Source organism: Eulemur rufifrons, chromosome 16 (genome assembly GCF_041146395.1).
Source record: "Eulemur rufifrons isolate Redbay chromosome 16, OSU_ERuf_1, whole genome shotgun sequence".
Classification (NCBI taxonomy): Eukaryota; Metazoa; Chordata; class Mammalia; order Primates; family Lemuridae; genus Eulemur; species Eulemur rufifrons.
The window spans coordinates 3179741-3203217 of record NC_090998.1 but is presented as its reverse complement, the minus strand read 5'-3'; the positions used below and the strand labels follow the sequence as shown (position 1 = coordinate 3203217).

The window sequence follows — 23477 nt, the reverse complement described above, 5'->3', positions numbered from 1 at the left end:
TTTGGGGTTTTTTCCCCCCATTTTTATAGTTCTATTTACTTATTGTTTTGGGGTTAATTTGGGGTGTAAAGTGAATTGTAGAGCTGTACAAAGAGAAACAAAGCTCCCCGTATTTTCATGAACTGATTATGCAGGAAGTGAGAATCTGGGCATAGACATCTTTCCCTGCCTGGAGTTTTACAACCCCTGTCTCACGTACAACCTTTCTGGCCGCCTTATGCACCTTTTTCCCAGCAAACTCCCTCATGCACACGTTTGTTTTCTGGTCCCAGGTATTGATTTGGAGAACATCGTCTACTACAAAGATGACACGCACTATTTCGTTATGACAGCCAAAAAGCAGAGTTTACTGGACAAAGGGGTGATACTGCATGTGAGCAATGGATTTCCTTCAAATCTCTCTTTTGTTGAACTCGTTAATAAGAGAAAGAATTTTATTGTCTGATGGGTTTTTCCTGCAAGGGAATGAAAGCGAGCCCTGAACACATCTCCTGGTAACCCCTGATGTTTTCAGTTTAACAACTTTTGTTATGGATAAATTCAGCTGTAAATAAGAGTGGGGAAAACAGTATAATGAACCCTCGTGTGCCCATCATCCAGCTTTAATAGTTAGCATCATATGGCCAGTGTTGTGTCAGTCGTGCCCCAGCCCACTGCTCCTCCTGCCATTGAACTGTTTCGAAGCAAGTCTCAGATAGCATTTTATGCATAAATATTCAACCTAATTTTAGGTGATTTGTTTGTGGTTCTAGTGAATTCCATACATGACCAATTATTGGTTGGTTAATAGGTTACTTTTTAGTGGGGGTGACAGAGGGGAGGGGGGTTTGACCCAGAAGCAATAATTGGTGTTGGTGGGAGCCTGCCAGTGGTTCTGGTGTTACTATGGTCCTGGTATCAGAGTTCCAGGCAACGCTGACTGGATCAGGGTGTATTTAGGTCTCTGTGAGCGAACACCAAGGGCTTAATGTCCATCCTTAGTCATATCTAGCTGAGCCATTGTTCTAGGTGACAGTTGCGTGGCGAACCCAGAGATGATGATCCTGAAACATGAAATTCAGAGAATCACAGGATGGGTGGTTCCTTAAGGAGTTTGTTAAAGTCTTATTTGGTCTCATTGGTCTAAATATGAGAATTACCATCCCCATGTGACAAGAACGATAGAAGCAAAGTGTCACCAGACGTGCTGATTCAGGCCTGTGGAGTTCCCACCAGAGACTCATAGCTGAGCTTCAGGGAGTCCTTTGTCTTTGCAGGATGATGATGAATCAAGTCACTTTGGTCTGAGTGACACTACTGCCTTATCTAGGGCAGGATGGGGAGCAAGTGACAAGCACGTGCCTACCACACTAAGCCCCTTTCCACCCAGAGCCCTGTGACTGCTGCTCCGCACAGCGGTCCTGTGTGTGCAGGGAGAACCAGGACAAAGCAGTTTGTGTAGCCCGTGCTGCCAAGAGCGTAAGCAAGATGTGCTTGGTTGGATGCCCTGTAGAATTGGGGCATCTGGGGCTCTGTTGGGATTACATTGCTGTCTGTGAGAAACAGCAGTGAAGTGATTTGTGTGCCTTGGGACTAAGTTAAGATCTCAATCTACCATCAAAACAGCACTGTAGTTATCAGTAGAAATTAGGTAGGGACAATCAAGAATGCCAAGACCTGATTTACTTTTCCTTTTTATTTATTTATTTTTTAGAGGGCAGGGGCCGTGTCTTCTGTGTGTACTGCTAAACACTAAACTCATTGTGGCTGCTTGCTCAATGTTGAGCAAACAGTATTTCCAGGACCAACTTGAGTGTTTGTATTTTGACTTTTAACATCTTGTGGTGGTGGCTGAAAGTCCGTGAGGGGCACTTAAAAACCATAGGCCCCACTTTAAGGGAATAAAGACTTGGCTCAGTCTGCCAGGAACCTCCAAAACAGCAAAGGAGTGTTTCAGTTCTTTATGTGGAAAGCCTTTTTCTCTCATCTTTGTTCTTCTTTGTTGGTGGATTTCTATAGAGCCTTTCAGAATCTTATGTGTTATTTTGAAAACCTCTGTTCCACATTAAGTATGTTTTGCCCAGCCTCCTGGACTACTGTTGCTTCCACCTCTGTGTCCTTTGGCACTAAGGCTTCTGGTTCTTCCTCCAGGTCTGATGTGCTATGCAAGGCTGAGCGTGTCACATGGTCCTGTTTGCCAAAAGCCATTTGCCACTCAGAAGATAATGATTGCCGACAATACCAAACGATAAAATGCTCTTTCAGTTCACAGAGTACCATCCCATAAATTCTTTTATTTGATATTCAGAATAATTCTGTGAGGTGAATTGGACAGGATCAAAGGAGAAGCAGTTTGCTCTAAGGAAATGAAAGAGCTAGGAATGTGTTTTTAGATGGCAAAAGCTGTGCTCTCTTAGAAAGAGCATCCCCCCCTTTTCTTTTTAAATTGTGTAAAAGATTTGGGTTTGGAATGTGAAAGCGCTTTAGGGGAAGGAAAAGCTGTGACAACGGGTTCTGTCTGCCGTGGGTAGCATGGTTCTGGCTGGCTGAGCTCGTGGGCCCTGCTGGGGCTGTTCCATTGCAAGCCTCTTCTCTCTCTGGAGACAGGACTATGCCGACACAGAGCTCTTGCTTTCCCGAGAGAATGTGGACCAAGAGGCTCTACTCAACTACGCCAGGGAGGCAGCAGACTTCTCCACCCAGCAGCAGCTGCCATCTCTGGATTTTGCCATCAATCACTATGGGCAGCCCGATGTGGCCATGTTTGACTTCACTTGTATGTATGCTTCCGAGAACGCCGCCCTGGTGCGGGAGCAGAATGGACACCAGTTGTTAGTAGCTCTGGTTGGGGACAGCCTCCTAGAGGTGAGTGCTAAGGATGGCAGCACTTTATGGTGGAGGCAGTAATAATTAGGAATGAATCTGGGCATCTTGGGGTGTGCAGCACAGGCCAGTTCCCCATGGGAGTTACACCGGGAAATAGGGAAGGGTCGCGGGCTGCTGGGAGCCCAGACTTAGTAAGTAGGGATGGAGATTCTGCAGCTTTTGTGCCTTGCCCCACTACCAATTTGGGAAGTAGAGAAGTTCATTATCTGAACAGTCGTCAAACACTACTGTCAGCAGCACACTCTCTTTGTTCCTTAGTTTAGTTTTCTTGTTTTAAAAGGTAATTTATTTTAATTCTTTGTTTTATACCTCCTTCATAGCCTTTCTGGCCAATGGGAACAGGAATAGCTCGGGGCTTTCTAGCTGCTATGGACTCTGCCTGGATGGTACGAAGTTGGTCACAAGGAACAAACCCCTTGGAAGTCCTGGCAGAGAGGTAATGAGAAGTAACCCTGAGTCCCTTCGATGAGAAAACTGGTAGAAGGAGTGGTTCAAGCTCTTCTTTCTCTCTCTCCTTTCTTTCTTTTCTTTTCTTTCCTTTCTTTTTTAAATTTTAAGTTTTTAAGGGGTGGGGGGCTATGAGGAAGGGTGTTCAGTTGCCTTGTTTGTTCTTGTTAAGACAGAGTCTCCTTTTGTTGCCCTGGGTAGAGTGCAGTGGCATCATTGTAGCTCATTGCAACCTCTAATTCTCGGGCTCAAAGTGATCCTTCTGCCTCAGCCTCCCCAGTAGCTGGGACTACAGGTGTGCGCCACAATGCCTGGCTGGGTTTTTTTTCCTTTCTTTTTGGTAGAGACAGGGTCTCACTCTTGCTCAGGCTGGTTTTTGAACTCCTCCCACTTTGGCCTCCCAGAGTGCTAGGATTATAGGTGTGAGCCACCGCGCCCAGCCCTCTCTCCTTTCTTAATTAAAAATGTTTTCATGTTTAAGAGAGGAAAGGCAAGATACTATTACATAAAATCATAAAACCTAAAGATTAATCTACTGCTCTTTTCTTATCCCTTCCCAAATTAAATTTATTACTGATGGAGAAGAAATTAAAAGTGGTTTTGAAGTCAAAGGAAACACCAAACTGCCTATAAACGTTTCTCAAACCCCTAAATGTCAGATGTTTTGAAGCAGATTTTTGCAAATGAGATAAAAATCCTAGGATTTGCTGGATGCTAAAGAACTAATGCCTTGACCAGAAGAACTAAAGAGACAAGATTTCCGGGGTGAAACTGGTAGTTGATATCATTTTATCATTCTAAATCTGTTATTTAAGGCATTCTAGCTAAATGTGGTGGCAAGTTCTTTTTTTATCTGTGATTTTCTTAAAACTTAAATATTGGCTTACTTGAAAAAACAAAACAGTAAGCTGGTTGCCTTGTAGGCAAGAGTCAGGCATTCGTTACTGCTCAGAGCATTGTCCCTGTTCTTCCCCTTGACTCCTACCAGTCAGTGCCCTTGGGATGAATGAGGTGGTGGGTATGCGAAGCCAGGGCTGGTTGAGGAAAGTGGTCCAGCATGAAGATTTGTTGTATACTTTAGACAATTTGGTAGACTGTCAAAAAACAGAAATACTCCAAAAGGAGAGGGAGATGTCTATGGTGCTTGTCACTGCTCTCAGTATATTGTTGTATATTATTGCAGGGAAAGTATTTATAGGTTGCTGCCCCAGACTACCCCTGAGAATGTGAGTAAAAACTTCAGCCAATACAGCATCGACCCTGTCACTAGGTATCCCAATATTAACGTCAACTTCCTCCGGCCAAGCCAGGTAAGAGCCTTCTAGTCAGTTTATCTGCGTCTGGGCCCATTCTCAGGACTGATCAGAACTCTGATATATTGAAATGTATAAAACTATTAATATCAAACATATATAGGACACTTTTTTAGTAATCCAAGTAGATCTCCTTTTGAATTGGTGGAAGTATTATTTTCAGGTTATTTTCCATCAACAGATTGAGCAGCTAAGGCACAGAGTTGTTGATTGACTTGCAGAAGATCAAACATGACCAAAAATGGTGGATCCAGGTCTTTATCCCACATCTGCTGATTCAGATTGCATATTGTAGGGGAAAGCGCACTTGTCCAGTAGTCAGGAGTTGTGGCTTCCACTTTCATTATAGCCGCTAATCACCTGTGACTTGGACAGGTCATTTCACTTTCTCTGAACCTCAATTTCTTTACCTGAAAAATGGGGATAATAATCCCTACCTACTCACAGGACCATTGTGAGGGCAAGTGGGATTGCTCATGTAAAAGAAGTTTGAAAGATAAAACACTTTTGAAAGTAAAAGATACTGTTAGTACTATCAGTTGATTTTTTTTATCCTACTGAGTTGTTTCTCAGGATCTCTCAACCTCAGTACTGCAATGAGGATGACATCTTACACAGCACAATAATCCCAAAAAGTAGAGCAATTGTTAGAAAGCAGCCCATTTGATATATTTGCCTGTGTTCTAGTGTAATTTTTAATTCGCCTTCTACTTGAAGTTTACACCATTAGGCCTTCTATACATATATGTGGTAAGTTCTTAAGTTGTCCGTAAAACCTGCTGTTAATGGGCAGCTTAATGATCTAATAGAGACTCTCAGAGGGACTTCGGTGGCCAAGTAGCTAAGTCTTAGCACAACTTCTTACAGTTAATACGCATTTGTTTCGCTGTAACCCCACCTCATTCCATAAAGGATTTAAAGGCATCACGGTAACTTCTCTCTAAACTTTGCCCAACTTGCTTCCCAATCTTTCATCTTAGCCATTCTGCTTTTAGGTGGGAATTTATTACTTGATGTTTGATTTTCATTGTGTCTGACTTTGTAACTTTCTGCCAGGTGCGCCATTTATATGATACTGGAGAAGCAAAAGATATTCATCTGGAAATGGAGAACCTGGTGAATTCCCGAACTACCCCAAAGCTGACTCGCAATGGTGAGTGCTGGCAATGGCCTTTTGAAATGCAGGTAACCTATTCAGAGACATCTGTACTCATTTATTGAGCTGCTATGTGTGCACAGTACCGTCTGCGACAGTGGCTGTCAACCAGGGGTGATTTTGCCTTCCAGAGGACATTTGGCAATGTCTGGGGACATTTTTGATTGTCATAATTGGGGGCAGGTGCTACTGGCATCTAGTGGGTAGAAGCCAGGGATGCTGCTAAACCTCCTACAGTGCACAAGTCAGGGCCCCACAACAAATAATTACATTGGTCTAAGGTGTTGCAACAATGTGGAGATAAACCAGATACACATGCTGGAAGGGGTATGGGGAGAGAGAGGGGGAGAGCATGAGAGCTAAGGTTATGGGGGAATACTTTACAGAAGAATTGGTGGCATTTTAGCTGGGTCCTGTGGCTGCCAGGATTCAATGACAAAGATGAAGCCCACTCCATGTTTTGTGTACTGAAGATGTTGTGAAAGGAGAGTGAAGTGAGCATACCTGATCAGCTGCGTGTAAGAAGACTGGAGAAGGGAAGTGCCGGGGTCGGGGAGACGAGTTAGAAATGCATGCAGTAGTCAAGCTAAAGGTGGGAAAAGCCCAAATCTGGTCCTCAAGCTGGGGATGGAGAAGGGAGAAGTGGGTGGAGAAGAACTCAGACTTTGGGGCCAGATGCAACTGGGTCCCAGTCCAAACTTTGCCATTTGTGAAGTGTGTGGCCTTGAAGAGATGGGGAGGTGATCATGAGGGTTCTTTGACTGTGGAGAGTGCTTATTACAGTGCTTGGCATATTGGGGTGGTCATTGGCATTGATAATTATATGAGAAGAGTATTAAGGAGCCTTAGGCATGGGCAGCTGTGGGGCAAGAGGCAGGTGTTTGTGGATGGTGCGGCATCGGTGCAGACCAGGCAGGGGGGAGCTGAGAAGGTGTGAGAGAAGGTTTGAGTTCTGTTTTGGACATTTTGCATTTGACATGTTTTTGGTTTATCAGGGTGGATATGAGGACCAACAGGCAGTTGGAAACATTTTCATATTTTTCCACTGGGATGTCATTTCCTTGAAAGCAGAAAGTATCTTTATTCACTGTTCTTATTTTAGAACCTGGAATACTGAAGTTGTCCAATACATATTGCATGGTTGGATATACAGATTTGGGAGGCATCTGAATAAAGTTAATTTCTGAGCCAAGAGATGGCACTAGAAGTGGTTCTATCTGTAGTTTCAGGATACGTTTTTACTGTGAAAGACGTAAACAGGATTTTATGATATACATTTTTTATCTTATGTTCACAAATCACTAAATAACTTAGTACAAAGCTAAATATTTTCAGCTGCTTTAGGTAAGGGAGCAGACTTTCATGGACACAAATAGGAGTTCACAGATTCTCTTAAATGCTCCATATCAGAGCTCTTCTGATGTAATTAAAAAAAGGATTGTTATAAAGGCTGTTAGGGTTTTAGAAGGGATATCAAGGAACTGTAAAACATGTGTTTGCCTGTTCAGTTTTTTAAGATGTGATAATTTATAATACAAGGTACCAAACTTGGTCTGAGGGATTGTCTGGGGTTCCTGGCTTTGTCAGTGTAACTCTACAGAATTTCTTCACTTGGCAAATTGCTTGCTACCTTGGAAACTGTAAGAGCAAGACTTTGTTTACTTTTGGTTGAATGAGCTGCTAGAGAGAATGGAACCTTTTCTTATCTGTTACTTTGGAGGGAAAAGCCTTCCTCAGCCACTTGCCAAGCAACTCTCCAGGGAAATGCTAGAACTGTTGCAAGTGAGGGTGATCGCTCAGTAGGTGGCGCTCTTCCACCTAAGTCAGTGTCCCTGGGTGCCACGGGGACACTGGGCTTCGGCATGGTCAGGTCCAGACCACCCCGGGTGTGATTTATCAGTCTGTTAGGGGGGTGGACATTGACCTTAGAGTCTGGATAAATTGGTAGTTTCTTGTCTGCGTATAATAGCACTATCATGATACCAGCTACATAACCTTATTCCTCACTGTTTTCTTTTGCGATCTAGTGATAACTATTTTCATAACTACTCTCAGTAATTTTTCACACTGGATATTTGTACTGAAGAGAGAATCCTATATCCTGTGGTTACCACACTTCCAATAATGATTGTTGTTGTTTCAGAGTCTGTAGCTCGTTCAAGCAAACTGCTGGGTTGGTGCCAGAGGCAGACGGATGGCTATACAGGGGTAAATGTGACCGATCTCACCATGTCTTGGAAAAGTGGCTTGGCCCTTTGTGCAATTATCCACAGATACCGTCCTGATCTGATGTAAGTCCTGACCAACTTTGTGTTTTATTTTATATTCCACAAAGATGTCAGAGTACCCTGCTATCAAGTAGCCAAATTTCATCCTTTCTCCTAGAATAAGGTACATAGTAAGATACTTCCTCTAGAAGGCAGTGATTTTGATTTAGTTATATTTATAAGCACTATATGTCATGCATTATATAGCTCAACCCAGGAATGATCAGGTGAATTTTTAAAATCATGGCACTCATAAGTTAAAAACTGGTTTTAACACCAACCTGGGCCTATTAGCTTCACACAAAGGAAAACTGTTTATTGGCCCTGAGTTGAACTCTTCATTTCAGCCAGCTATCTCTCAAACCTTCTCGGTCACAAGGGAAACCTGGCTAGAACATTTGGCTAGCTCAAGGCAAGTATGTCACTACCAACAAAACAAAAAACAATGAATACTTCTCCTATTTATGATGATTCACTGGCATTTTCTGTTTGTTAAAGACTGTACTTTTTGCAAACATGCACTGTCAGGTCCATGAAACTCTCATCATCTTACCCACCCATACCCTAACATCTCTTTTGGCCATTCCCTGCTCACCTGTCTACAGAATCAGTACACTAGGAGGACCCCAGGCCAGCTGCAGGGACCAGTGCCCTCAGATTTCCCCATCAGCATTCGTTACCATGGAAGCCAAACAAAAGGATTCAGAAACAGAAGCGGAGCATGTTGAGTTATTTTGGCTGCTTGTCATTTTTATCATGAGGTCCACTTAAGGGCCTAGTGTCTGTTTGTTTTTTTTAAATGATTGGTTAAGGAATCGTAAAAGACATAGTCCGTATTTTTATGATAGTCATAAGCTAATGAGCCAAGCGCTCATAAAAACAGCCTTGCACAGTGTGGATGAAAAATGGGGGTTTCTGATGTGCTTGGGTGATGGTCAATGACATCCTGTGCTCATGTCCCTTAGCTCATCCAGAGTTGGTAAAAGGTAAATGAAAGCAAGGGCTTATCACTCTCACCAGAGGAAGGGGGTTGGGGGAGGTAGAGCAGCTTGAGAAAGGTTGTGCTCAGTGACACTAAGGTGCTTTAGAGGATGGGCCAGGCGAATCAGCATATTCCAAAGGCAAGGCAAGAAAAAACGGATGCAGGCAGAAGTAGTTGAGGGTGCAGATTGGATGGAGGGCAAGTGTGGAGGCAGAGGGTGTGTGTCCTGTTAGACCAGGCTGCCTAGAGAAGGTCTAGGGTAGTTAACTCATAGCAGAACACAAAGCAGCGGGGAGGTAATTGGCACTGTTTAGACTACAATGACTTCATTCAGGATGATCTCCATAGCTTAATAGGCTTAACCTACAGAGAAAAGGAATTTGAAAAAATGCTATGGGGTCAGTAGGTTCACACAAAATAAGGACTTCCAGGTTACCCCAAAATCACCTGAAGAACAATGCTATCAGTTCTTACTCTGAGTAGCAAGAAGTAACCCAGTAGGACATGTTTATTAATCTGAATACTTGGGAAAACTCAGGAAATTTAGCAATGGAAAAATCTTTTGAGGAAGCTTTTGAAATTTCCCCTCAAGGAGAAGGCTGAATAAGATTTACAAGAGCTGATTAAGTACATTAACAGCTTGTAGGTCCAACAGCCATGGTGGGTGATAATCCTAGGTCTTTAGGAGCTGTCTGATCCAAATAGCATATTTGTCATTATTTGACATAAGTTTAATATGTACTACACACAAGGTACAAGAGAATATATATTAAAGATACTTCCTATTCCTGAGCTTATATTTTAGTAAGAAATTTGTGTTACTGGAAAAATGAAAGTAGTTTTTCAACTTTTCCCCTGTTTTTTCTTTTATTGGGTAGATGTTTAATCATTTTTTCTTGAGGATGCTCTGCATTTCCTTAGTAAAAGGAAAGAGAAGAGAAGAGGTGAGATAAACAGCTTGCTGTCAGATGTCAGTAATGCACTGCCCCTGGATTTTAGCCAAAAGACTGAGAAGTGATCATGACTCCAGGATACTGTGTTCTCCGCTTTGGGGAGAGCCTACCCATCTTGATACGTTTTTCTCGTCCTGTTTCTCAGAGATTTTGATTCTTTGGATGAGCAGAATGTGGAGAAGAATAACCAACTGGCCTTTGATATCGCTGAGAAGGAACTGGGCATTTCTCCCATCATGACAGGCAAAGAAATGGCCTCCGTGGGGGAGCCCGACAAGCTATCCATGGTGATGTACCTGACCCAGTTCTACGAGATGTTCAAGGACTCGCTCCCCTCCAGCGGTAAGGCCCGGGCAGCGCTGGTGCAGAAGCCCCCATGGCCTGCTGTGTTGTGACCTGGCTTTCCTTTCCTTCCCACTGTGTCCTTCATCAGTGCCACCAAACACACACAAGCTGCCTGTTTTTGCTGGTTGGCCATCATGGGAAATCTCTGGAACTTTGCTCCGCTACTTTACCTTCTCTAACGATATGTTCTCCACCTCTCATTCTTTCCCAGATCTTTCTCACTGAATCTGTAACTATGCAAAAATCACTCCTGCCCCAGATCTTTTTCCTTGACTCCACCGCCTTTTCATACCCTTTCCCTCAGAACCCGCCTTTTTGAAAAAGTGGTTTGTGCTTGTGGCTTCCACTTTCTCAGGGCCTAAACTTAGTAACGCTTTGTAACGTGGCTTCCCTTTGTGCCACTTTACTGAAGCTGTTCTCCACAGTCAGGAAGAATCACCCACTCTGTGTTCTTTTCTCATCTCTCATCTCTCATGCACTTGGCTTTCCTGCGTTGTTCATCACTGTGGAATGATATCCTTTTTCTTCTCAGCACCTGGCACCCTGAGCCGCACTTGGCTCACTCTCCTCCTCCCTGCTGTAACCATGCCTCCTCTGGCTTCTCTTTCTACTCGTAACCTCTTAGTGTTTCCCGCAGATTTTCCCTTAGCTTGCTGCCTGTCAGAGTGTTAGGAAAAATACTTCTATTGTCATTAATTGTCCCTTGAAGTAAACGTAGCGTAATGCCTAAGAGTATTGACTACGGTGTCTGACCTGGGTTTATATACCCAGTACTTCCACTTGTTCGACCTTAGGTAAGTTACTAAATTTCCCTATTCCTTGGTTTCCCTGTATGTAAAATGGGGATGACACATATAATTACATTGTGATGTGCTAAGAAGAGTGTTTGGCAAATGGAAGCACTTAATAAACGTTAGCAATTTATTATTAGTTACTATTTTAAAAATTAATATTGTTAATAGTAAAACACTGGAATCCACAAAATTTGTGGTGCCACCCTCCAGTGCCTTCCAGCTTGTGTACTCTTAGAGGCATCTGTGGCTATTCCTGATTAGATGTGCAGTTCTTACAACAGAAATCCACAACTCTAACATTAATATGCCCGTTCCGGGAGAGCCCCTTTGTGTGCAGCTCAGAGCATGGCATCTGCATGTACCAAAACTGAAGACTCCGAGTCACCTCCTGATTTCTCTCTCTCTCTCTGTCCTGAAGTTTTTATCACACAGGTGAGGCTTCAACACTCTACTGTAACTAATGATCCCATGCAGATTCCAACTTGTGAAAAGTAAAAGCACAGGTTTTTGTAACTGAAGTAGATTGGGGGAAAGAGTTGTTTTCATTTATGTGGATGGAAAAGAGAAGGTTCAGCCTGTAGACCCAAGTGTGGTTTCTTCTGTGGAGTTCCCTACTGAGATTCACGTGCTTTGTCATAGCCGATGAACCTTGGGACCATTTGGAGATTCTGTGAGCCACCTACAAGGGAGAGTAGTTGTGGTCAGGACTCTGGCACCCTCCAGGGCTGTCCTTGAACATCGCTGATTTCTGTTCACAGATACCTTGGACCTGAATGCCGAGGAGAAAGCTATCTTGATAGCCAGCACCAAATCCCCCATCTCCTTCCTCAGCAAGCTGGGGCAGACCATCTCTCGGAAGCGTTCTCCCAAGGTATGTGGAGGAATCCTTTACTGGCTGCAAAGCTAATGGAAAGGTACGGTGACTAGAATAACACAGTTTCCCTCCTCTCTTGGTATAGGATAAAAAGGAAAAAGACTTGGATGGTGCTGGAAAGAGGAGAAAGACCAGTCAATCAGAGGAGGTGAGATTCATCTGGAGTTTGTTAGAATGACGATAATAATACTGAATTGTGCCCTTTTGGTTTAAATCTTAATTTCCACATTGGTATTGCTAGATCTCTTCATATTTGTCCTTCATGAGAATTTCTGTGGCCAGATGTTTTTTCTCTGGGCTTTTGCCTTTGTTTAATTTTCTAGAAAGCATTCAGAGAAAATAACACACATGTGCACTCAGACCTTCTTGTCTCTTTGGAATCCCACATTTGGCAAAGGACAATGGCTCTCCTGGGATATGACAATACCAGCACAAGTCTGAGACCTCTTTATACATCTGTGTTTACCAGAGTCTTGCTGACTCCATGTGTACATTAGAACCTTGAAGAGAGCTGCTGAGCTTGACCTAAAGCAAAACTGCCAGCCACTGTGCCAGGGCCTGACCACACTTCTTCTTTGAGGGAAGAGCATTTGGAGCCTCCTGTAACAAGAGCTGGTTCTTGGGTGCTTGGTGTTCTTCAGGAGGAAGCTCCCCGGGGCCACAGAGGAGAAAGGCCAACACTGGTGAGCACTCTGACGGACAGGAGGATGGATGTTGCTGTTGGGAACCAGAACAAAGTGAAATACATGGCAACACAGCTGCTGGCCAAATTTGAAGAGAATGCACCTGCGCAGTCCACCGGCATACGGAGACAGGTAAGCCCTGTCTCACACCTCACCCGTCCACATTCGGTCAGGTCACACAGGAAGGAGCGGTCTTTAAAGTCAAGTGAGACGGGCTTTGTCACAGCCCCCAGGGTTCATGGGCTCAAGACTGACGTCTGGCTTTCCCCTTGTCTGACCAGGGCAGTGAAGAGAGTTTCAGAAGCTTGCCTACACATTCAGGGCTGCTTTGTCCTCAACGTTCTGATGTGTCTGTGACAAAAATCATCAGAGGGGTCTTAAACTTGTATGTCTGTATCTATAAATCTACACATGTGTATATATTCACAGACATATTTAAATTATAAAAGAAGTACATGCTTATGAAGGAAAATGCTGAAAAGTATAATAAAGATAATTAAGGCACTTATAATTCTGTTAATATTTTGCTTATTTCTTGTCTTTTTTTTAAAGTGCTTTCTTGTTTTTATAGTTGAGGTCATTCTTAACCTATACTTTCTCTTCTCTTTGCGAGCCTCTTTTGAAATGTACCATACTTTTCTTAACCATCGCACTAGCTAGTGTTGCATGTTTAAGTTGTTTCTCATATTTCTTGATAAAATACAGAGGTAAACATTCTTGCAATAAAGCTTCTTTTGTGTGTTGCAGATTATTTCCTGGGATATTGCTAGGAATATGAACTTTCTGGCTAAATGGGACTCCCACAAGTCATGTGTGAGGTTCTAGGCAGGAGCATTTGACTTGAGGTGTCTTTGTTAAGGGGGTATCTAAAAAGTCATTCAGACTTCATACAAGAGGAGGGGCTGTTTTGAAATTCACACTGAAAGTTTCTTGTAAAACTCCTTGATGACTGGGGAGAGCAGCTGGAGGCCGGGCCGCTCTCTGCATTCTGTCTCTCTCCCCCTCTCTCCCTCTCTCCCTCTCTCCCTCTCTCCTTCTCTCCTTCTCTCTCTCCCCCTCTCTCCTCCTTACTCAACATTCCTGTGGACTGGGGAGGGGTGGTGGCTTCGTGTGGAATCTGGCACAATTAATTTCTTCTCACATAGTCTTTGCACCCCAGTCTTCTCATGTGTGGCTCACAGAAAAGATGGTGATATTCCTTGTAGACAGTTGAGGTTGGCTGGAGTTTCTGGCAGCCCCAGGTCCAGCGCCCCTCAGGAAAGCAGGAATGCTCTCTGTTAGAGGAAGGGTGCTTTCCTCATTTGGGTGGAAAGATTGGTTTTCCAAATCAACATTGGTAGTTTAGAGTCAGCGAGCATTGACTTAGGAATAAGGATAATGAGAATCACAGCTTCTGTATTCCTTTTTTTTTTTGGCATTTGCTTTTGGTTTGAGGGGAGCCTATTTTCTTTCCTTTGTGTGACTTTCTAAGAGTTGATTCTACCTCCCTCCCCCACAGTTGACAGATGTGTGTCTGCTTCCATGAGTACCTTCTGGTGTCTTCTCCCACCTTGACCTGTTTTATTCTGTTTTGTCTCCATGTCCTGTCCCTGCGCACACTTGGCCCGTGTGTCACAGCCCACACAGGTGCGTGGGGCCAGCCGGCCGTCCTGCTGCCTGCCCGAGCAGGGTCGCCCTGCTCCCAGCCCCCGGTGGAAACAGGTAAAGGAGCTGCCGGGTGCCTGCCCAGGCCTTCCCCCGCCTCTCCTCCCGCTGAGCCAGGCAGTGCGGAGGCCTGAACGCTAGAACCCTGGCTCACAGGGCAGGAGGTCCCTGTGCTCATTTAATTAGCGACTCTGGGAAGACGTTTAACAGACAGCGCTGATTGGATTCAATGATTTATTTAACTCCTTGGGATTCGAGAAACCAGTTAAAGAGTGGATTGTTAATTTGGCTTGGAATTAGCTTAAGCTATGTGGTAAGTCGTTCTGGTACCTCAGGCCCTGGGGTTTTGCCATTGTCATGTTTTTCTCAAGCTGCTTTTTTGCTAGCAGTCTCCTCATGACCACTGGAGGGAGAATCCTGACTCAGTCAAGGCTGAGAGTTGGGGCAGCAGAACATTTCACATTAAATAGAAAATTGTTATCCAAGAAAATAGTCTTGAACTATGATTTTTATTTGTTTCAAATCCTGGACAAAGGTGTTCATGGACATTTTCTTGGTGTTCTACATTTAAAATACCGTTTTTGGGAATTTTCACTGAAACCTTTGCAAGATCTCCTGGAAAACTGCTTATCCTAAGTAATACTGAACAGGGAAGATGATGGCACCTGGTATATTATAGAAAACCAGTCAGAGGGAGTGGAGGCTGCTACTGTATTTTCTCCCGTGTCACAGTTGAGAAGTCCCTGCTGTGGGGAGTGGCGCCTGGGTAGGCCATGTCATGGTCTGTGTCATTAGGACCTACACGATGCTGAGCAGTCAGATGAGTTGATCCTTGATTCCATCAGCATCTTTAACAGTTGGTTCCGCCAGCCTCTTATACTGTAAAGTGTCATCTGCCAGGAGGTGCTGGGGAGTGGCAAGTTGAATTTTATTGAAATTATATTCAGGGGAAATGCTCCTTTCTAACTATTCTTTTAATAATATGCCACATTAGTCTGGCCATGGTGGCTCGTTCCTATAATCCCAGCACTTTGGGAGGCTGAGGCAGGTGGACTGCTTAAGTCCAAGAGTTTGAGACCAGCCTGGACAACATAGCAAGACCCCGTCTCTATAAAAAAAATTAGCCAGGCACGGTGATGTATGCCTGAAGTCCCAGGTACTTGGGAGGCTGAAGCAAGAGGATCACTTGAGCCCAGGATTTTGAGGCTGCAGCAAGCTATGATCTGGCCTGTGCACTCCAGCCTGGACAACAGAACAAAACCCTGTCTCTTAAAAAAATTAAATAATAATAATATACCACATTAAAGGCAGGACCCATGAAGGAGAGATGGAACTTTGAGAGCAGTGTCCAAATTCACAACAGAAGCCAAGCTTCCCCTTTCCCTAGGCTTGGAGGAGGTCTTCTGAAAACAATTCTTCAGAAATTTACTTGGGTTTTATTTTCTTACCCTTTGCCTTGAAGTCTAGGTGGAAGGTTTAGAAAGGTGATCTTTAGTTGAGTATCTGTTGAAGGGGAAAGTGAACTCTAAGCGAGATTCCAAAAACTCTAGACTCCTATGATGTTCATAAAGGTTGCCTGAGATAGGAGCAGCAGAGGGGAAGGGAGGTGAGGAGTAATACACTCTAGTGAGTGAACAGATGCTCTAGGGTGGCATGTGCCTGGAGCAGCTTTTGGGGGGCTTGCTGGGGAGTCTTGGGTAGCAGGTGTGGCCTGAGGAGCCAGCCAACTCGAGGCCTCGGTCCTGGTGACAACTCACACATTGGCTTCTCATCTGATTGAGCTGTACTGAAAGGGTTCCGGGGGCTTGCTGTTCGTGGGACTGCTGTGTTTCTCCTGTTTAAGTGCCTGATAGCCTCAATTCCCTGGAGAATGTTGTTAGTCCCGGCCAAGGCAGCTTGACATCTGGGTGATCATGACCACAGTCAGTGGAGCAAAAGATTGGCAGGCTGAGGGGCAGCAGAATAGAACCTTGAAGTCAAATACAGGTTCTATGTCTACAAAATGGGCCCCAGAGATGGCAGTTAGAAAGAGTCACCGGGTAGGTGGATGAATGAGACTTGGTAGGTGAGAAACCGCAAACAGTGAACATACTATGAGGTCCTCAGGTGCTTTAGGTTATATCAAGTCAGGAATTGTGAGCCTAGGAGGCTGCAGGGAGATAGCACTGTGAACCCTGACTCATAGTTCTTACGTCCAAGTAAAATGTACAACATTCACATAGAATGTTTTCTTAGCACTAAATCATGAATCTTTGCTTTCTAAATTTATCCCCCGAAAGAGAGTTGGAGTTGCACTGCCAGGTGCTTGAGAAACTTGGGGACAGGAACTCCAGTGGTGCCCAGGGCCCTGCTTTGACACACCCTAATGGCTGGCCCCTGTGTCTCCCATCAGGAGTGGGGGCCAACTGGCAACACCTCACTATGACTCACTTTATGCTCCTCTTGAAGTGGTTCAGACAGGGGCAGAAGGACGTGGCAAGCACGGCAGTGACGGCAGAGTTGGCACAAGGACCAGTTTCAGCTTAGGTCGTGGTGTGGAGAAGGGAAATGAATAACTCGGTCTGCCAGTGGCTTTTCTTTTTACCTTCCTTTGGCAACACTGTGGCTCTTCCCTTCCCCACTCTTTTGCCTTTTGATCTCAGAAACGTGTCCTGAAGGCCAACAGTGCATTAACCAGCCCTGGTTTGGAAGTAGATTGTCATGTGGGTTGGGAACAAGCAGCGGAGCTGTTTCCCCAGGCGTCATGGCTTCCACAGCCTCCTTCCCTCTCCGGCCTTACCTGCACCTACTCCACATACCATCTAGGCCAGGGAGTGAGAATTCCCCTGGAAGGGATCAGAGAGGCCTGGGAACATGGGATTATTTCTGCGGTGCAGAGGGGCTCTCTGAATTAGAGGCAGACTCCCAAGGAAGGGTATACAAGGAGAGTGGAAAGAATGAAGGGAAGCCATGAACATGTATATGGCATTCCATTAAGGAAAGATGTTTAATTTTTCTATCCTGTTTCCTATACTTTCTTATATTTCATTGGTGGTTTTCCAGAACTTTTTGAGTGTGTGTACGGGGCTGAGAAGAGAGCAATGCTGCTTTGCTGCATTGGGGACACATGTGACCAAGCCTCGGGAGGGAACCTCTGTATCCCCTCATGGTGGTTGGCTTGTTAACCCTTTTGCTCCACTCAAAATCAAGCCCATTTCTTCTGTCCCCCAACCTCCCCGATGAAACCCTTGATCCCTGGCGTCTGGAAAGTACTACACTGCAAGTTCTAACCCGCTACATAGATGACCTGTGCATCTGTGCTTAACAGAAGGTACAGTCCTACCTGGAGGCCAGGAGACTGGCAGGCCACCCTCTCTGGCAGCACAGGGGTTTGCTGTTGAGGATGGAGGGGCAAGGAAGGGGGCCTGTTGGGGCACTCTGGCCAGTGCCCTTCAGTCCTCCCAGAACCTGCCTTCTGGGAGGAAACATGGCCACTGTTTCAACCATGTTCTCTCTGTTTGTGTCTGTTGGTGTAAAAGCGACGGGAAAAGGAGCGTTCTCGGACCTGCCCCAAAAAAGTGATCACGCTCTCTCCTCTCCCTACTCCACCTCCCTGTCGGGCACCTGGCAGCCAGCAGGTGATCTTCTCCGCATGCTGTATTGTCGTCTGCCTCGTCCTGCCTGCCTGTGTCGATGGCAAGTGTAGACACCAAATCAGCTTTTAATCTCTTCAATGATAACTGTTAAAAATAAAAAGAAAGACCATCTGTAGAAACCATGTGTAGCAGAAGCAACTTTTATTGCTACAAATGAGCAATTCCTGACTGGATCTAAGGACAGTACATAATACATTTAAACCCTGGGTAGTTTAATCTAGTCCCACGTCACGGTAAAATCACTATGCAATCACAAACTATAATTTACACTGTACTTGTCACAGATCTAAGGCCCAGAAGCTCCAAGAGCAACACATTTTTCTAAAACCCCCTGTAAGGCTGGCCATTTTTCTCTTGCTGCCCAAAGAGGTGTGGTTAACATGGGCGTTTGGGAGCTCTCACGGGGGTTTACTGCATGCGTTTTGGCCCTTCTGGTTCTGAGCGCCCTGCCCCTTGCTCATCCAGCCCCTCCCCGTTCACGCCACTCACCCTCCAGGCAGATCATTCAAGAACTGCTTATAGAGTGGTCCACCACAGACGTGGTTAATGAGGTCAGCAAGGGTCCATTTGTGGCAGGCACACTTATATAAAGTGTATTTATAGAATGGCTTTGGGTGACCTTTGTAGTATATTCCTCTAAAATAAAATGTTAATAATTTCGAGGGCAAGAGCTATAAAAAGACATTTTCTCAACTAAGGTGGCCTTTTTAAAAGGTGGCCACTAATAACATGTCTGATTTTAAAGGCCCAACCTGTGTCCCTGGGTCTAAGAACTGAGCCATGATAGGCTTAGTAAGTGCACTGTGCCAGGCCTCTAAATAAGAGCTAACAAACAGGAGCATTTACTATGACCCAGGCAGTAATCTAAGTTCTTTTCATGTATTTTCATGTATTATACCAACCAATTCTCACAACACTGGGAGGCAGGTACTATTATTATCTCCATTTTACAGATGAGGAGACTGAGGCATAGGGTAGAGAAGCCAAGTAATTTGTATGAGGCCACACAGCAAGTAATGGAGCCAGACTTGAACCTGGGTCATGTGACCCTGGAGCCTGTGCTCTGGCCTCATCCCGCCTACAGAGACAGTGGATAAGAGTAGCCACACCAGAAGCTTCGGATCGGTTTTTCCAGCCGTACGTGGCTGTAAGGTGAACCCTTAGTTCTCCAAAGAGTGATGAGAGTGGTCTTCCTCGTTCCCGTGATTGCCGTGTGAGTGGTTTCGTCAGATCAGCGAGGCAGCTGTGTGCCTATGAATTTCATCTCTGACCTACATATTCCTGTCAGCTCGAAACACTTCCAGTCTTTTTTCACTGCTCCCTTGAATAAGTTATGCTTCGGTCCTGTGTTCCTGTTCAGGGACCACTCCCCAGCCTGCAATTTCCTCTGGACTGCTGTAATGGTCATTTGTTCTACCAGTTTCCATCTCCCCGCCTTTCCTTTCTAGTGTCTCGCTGTGGAAAGCTTCACCCTTTTAACCTGACTCTTTTTCTAAACCTTCCACTTAACACCTCTGATCTTATGCCACTATGTGAAAGAAGTATGTTCGTTCCACCTTTGTACTAACCGTGGTTCTTTATGTATGAGCTGACCAGGTGGGCAGATTGGCTGTGCAGACAGCCGTCCTTGGGTCATGGGGCTTGACATAGATGAGATTATGGTTATGTGGGGTGGGGGTGGGTGGGGGCAGGGATATGTGTTGAAATGAACTCTGGATTTCTGGCCCTGAATTTTTCACTGTCGCTTAGTAGGTCCAAATAGAGCATTTGGATGGAGCTTAAGTTTCTACTTTGTTGCCAACAGACATACAGGGATCTTGATGCTGACAACCGTGGCAAGCAGAGTCCCCGTCATGACAGGGTAAAAGAGCATGAACCCATGGCATGGGATGCTGAGAGCCAAGCAGATGGGGCACGCGTGAGGGGGTGGGGGTGTGCAGAGGGAAGGCGACACGGGGGATAGCCCCCTTTCCCCTTGCTTTTTGCACGTTCTTATCACCCAGCCAAGCGCCAGAATTCTTTTTGCTAGCAATGTTGACCCCTGCAAGCAGCGTTCACTATAGAGCATTCACCTGCCCGGCATTCAGGTGGATGCTGGTCCTAAGTGTGTGTGTTGTTATAAAGGGCCTCATGACTTCCCATCTCTGCCCACCTTTCGAATTCCGAGACTGTACTATCTCTGCCCCCAAAATATGTGCCAGTGGTAGAAGAGCGTTGGACTGCCTGGCACAGCTTCTTAGGGGACGGGTCTAGGTCAATAAGCAGTGGCATTTGATAGTCATGGATCGTGATGTGGAAATCCTAAGAGAGCCGAAGCTCTTACCAGTGTGGGGATTTTTCACGTATGAGGAGATTGAGGGGAAGGAAGGCGATGACAGGGTGGGGGTATATAATGAAAAGCTTTAGCTAGTCTTTTCTGAACAACTAAGGGGGGAAATTACTAATTGTAAGTAGCCATCATATAATTTGATAAATGGCAGAGATGCTCCATTAAAGAGGCTCTTTATTTTATTAAACTTTTGTTGTTATTATTCCTATCTTTAAAGAAGATCTCAGAGTGGGGATAGCCTGCAGCTAGGGTAAGGAATTATATCTAGTTGTTAATCTCACATAAGCCTTTTATTTTTACCTCCTTTTCTGCCTTTGCTATCTGAGAAATACCGTTATGGGCAAGCAGTAAATTAGGTCACTCACCAGACCCATTAGGAAACTAGTCCGAGCATTGTCTTCCTGTGCCCCGTGCCCAAGCTAGCAATAGGCAGTCCGTGTGCTGCCAGGGTCGGGGGCTGGGTCAGGGAGGGGAGAACGGGGTGGCGGTGGAGGGGGGGGCCCTGCCCCACTGTGCTCCCCCTTGTTGGGGCTGCTCTTTCCCATGGTGCTGAATGTGCCCGGCCTCTTCCTCCCTTCTCCCTAGGCCGTATCCCTCTCAAAAAGGACAGTAGGCATTTTCATTGAGCAGGATAGTGCTCTACATTTTGGGGAATGTATATTCAATGAGGTGCTGATGATTTTAAATGAAACAATGCCTAAAAGAAGAAAGGAGGAAGTACGTGGAATAGAAGGAGACATTGGCATGGAGAAACAATTTGAAGTCGTCTAGGGCTGCAGTGCGGAGGGGAATGGTAGGGCTTTGAGCTTAGGCGGCAATAGGGATTGCAGGGAGTTTCTTACCTTTTCCCTGTGAGCTGGTTTCTGGATTCCCGGTGCAGGGCTGGATACTTTTGAGGGACATTGTTTATGTTGCTTTCCAGGACCCTCCCTCCACTACTCCATGGCCTTGCCTGTGCACATGCCTGTTCCCTCCACCCTACGCTGTCCCCAGTCCCCCACTTCTCGCATTAGCTCTGACTGCTCCATCACCCCAGGGGGATGCTCAGTCTTCCTTCTTGCTTCCTTTTGGTGGGTGGTGCTCTTCTACACAGATCTTCCCCAGCCCCACCCCCCCCCTTGGGGCCTGTGTTGTTGACTGCTCCCCAAGGGCTGAGCTCAGGGCCAGTGGGCTGGCCGAGTGTCTGGAGCAGAGGCTTGCAAGGCACCAGGTAACTGCCTCTGCATGTTGACACACCACGGAGCTGTGAAGGGAGAGCAGCTGAGTAGGGGGTGTGACGGATCTGCTGGGAGCTGGAAGAGCAGAGGGCTTCTTAGTGCCATGACCGTAACTCTGTCCCTGCCACCCTAAAGATAGTTCGCTCTGAACCTGGTGGGAATCTAAGCAGTTACTGCTTGCCAAAGCCTTCAGCCACCTTGCTCTCTGGGACTGGAGAGTGCGTGGCTGCATGGGACCGCCACTGAGGAAGACCCTCGCCTGCTTTTGCTACACTTGCTGTGTGCAGCCTGTAGAGGACTTGGGAGTTCAGGTCTTTTCTACTGATCATTGCTCGGGATTCAGCTGGCTCCTTGGCAAGCAGAGCTTCTCTGATCACTAGCAGTAGAGGGAAGAGATGCCACACTCCTGGCCTTTATGCAGAAGAAGCACGCTTCGCTCTGGATTTGCTGTCTCTACCGCTGCTCCTTGTGAGACGAATGGAGTGATAGGGCGGTGGTACAGTCTGTTTGGCTGGGAGAAATCCTGGCTCAGGCCAGGGAGAGGGCTCTCTGCAGAGCACAGAGAGTGTGTGTGTTAGCAGGGACACCACTGTGCTTCCCACCTCCTGGCTGGCAGCGTTACCCACTTTAGAGGGTCACTGGAGTAAGAATACCAGGCAAGACAGGGTGAGGCTTTGCTGGGTGGCTCACAGCTGCAGGTCCCTATTCCAGAGCACACTCCACTGTAAGCCTTAGGGAGGGGCAAGTTAAAAGCACAATGGAAGCCTGAATGAGGTGCTCATGCTTATGTTTGGGTCAGTGTGTGACTTTTAATTTAACCTTTCCTTTGATTTTTTTTTTTCTCCATCTTGTATTTTATAGCCAGAGCCTGAACCTCCTCGTCGATTTTTTGTCGACCAGTGGGAGCTTTCTCTTAGCCTCCGTTCCTCCCGCCCCGCCTCTCCCTCCTCCGACTCCCTCCGACAGGTAGCATGGCCTGGGCCTTGGCAAACCTCTTCCCTCTGCAGCCTCTGCTCACTTCACTCTCACAAATGTCATCTGCCCTGAGTGGGCTGTGGAGTTCTGAACTTTGGCCTGTCTCTTCAGGAAGCCAATATGCGTGTGTCTGTTTTGCGTGTGAGGCCTGTGTGCACACACCTCAGCTAAAGAGGCTGCTGGCTTTCATTGAACTGTGTTTTAACACGTCAGATTCTGTCCGAGTAAACCCACTTTGATCATATTTTAACTATGTTAAATAATAATGAGCATTTTTCAGCCATTGGCTTTTCTAACTTTGAATGTCTTCGTAATCATGTGTTATAAAATATGAACCATGGCGTAATTAAATCTCTTAAATGGAGTAGTGAATGTGCAGTATTCTGGGTGCCTCTTGACTTGCAATCATTTGAGGAATGAACCCTGCTTTTGCCCACAATGGCGCTGATCCAGCTGTAGAGGAGTTTATAGAGAGATTGGAGGGGCTTTTTGTCCTGTTTATTTCCCGTTCTTGAGCCAGTACCAGACCACGCGGGGTGTAGGTGTGGGTGGGTGTGGGTGGGTGGTGTGCAACAGTATAAGTGCAGCGACTGCTACATTTTGACTATGTTTTAAGAGTGGGAAGAAGGAAACCATCTGCTTTTCCTGAGTCTTCACCTCCCTTGTCAGTGTTACCACATCTCTGGGAATTGAATGTGACAAATGCCTTTGTAGCCTGGGGCTGTTCTGGTCGGGAGGGACCGGTCCTGGCTGAGCAGTGAGGGCCCGGGGCTTGCTCACTGCCCTAGCCTCATACTTGAGGTCTGGTCCACACTCTCACTTATCTGCTGCAGAATGAAAGAAATGCAATTTTCTGCTCCCTCGGTGCCAGCTATTAAATTCCCTGCTCAGCTTTGCCTGGTGTGTGTCTGTTCCAAGCCTAAGCTTCTTTAATGTCCCTAATCTAAAGGCCTGGATCTAAGAGCCACCTGTTTTTCTCAACCACTAATAGGCATAAT

General features: G+C 45.7%; 1 protein-coding gene across 1 annotated transcript in view; it reads left to right on the top strand.

Annotated features, from left to right (window-relative positions):
* The window catches only part of MICAL3 (microtubule associated monooxygenase, calponin and LIM domain containing 3), a 185428-nt gene that overhangs the window by 85035 nt on the left and 76916 nt on the right, over window positions 1-23477 (top strand). Inside the window, exons 7-16 of the mRNA XM_069490679.1 lie at window positions 273-373; window positions 2587-2844; window positions 3186-3301; window positions 4496-4622; window positions 5682-5778; window positions 7925-8072; window positions 10129-10325; window positions 11881-11993; window positions 12082-12144; window positions 12638-12811. Coding sequence (XP_069346780.1) covers window positions 273-373; window positions 2587-2844; window positions 3186-3301; window positions 4496-4622; window positions 5682-5778; window positions 7925-8072; window positions 10129-10325; window positions 11881-11993; window positions 12082-12144; window positions 12638-12811 — 1394 coding nt within the window. The remainder of the gene's footprint in view (window positions 1-272; window positions 374-2586; window positions 2845-3185; window positions 3302-4495; window positions 4623-5681; window positions 5779-7924; window positions 8073-10128; window positions 10326-11880; window positions 11994-12081; window positions 12145-12637; window positions 12812-23477) is intronic.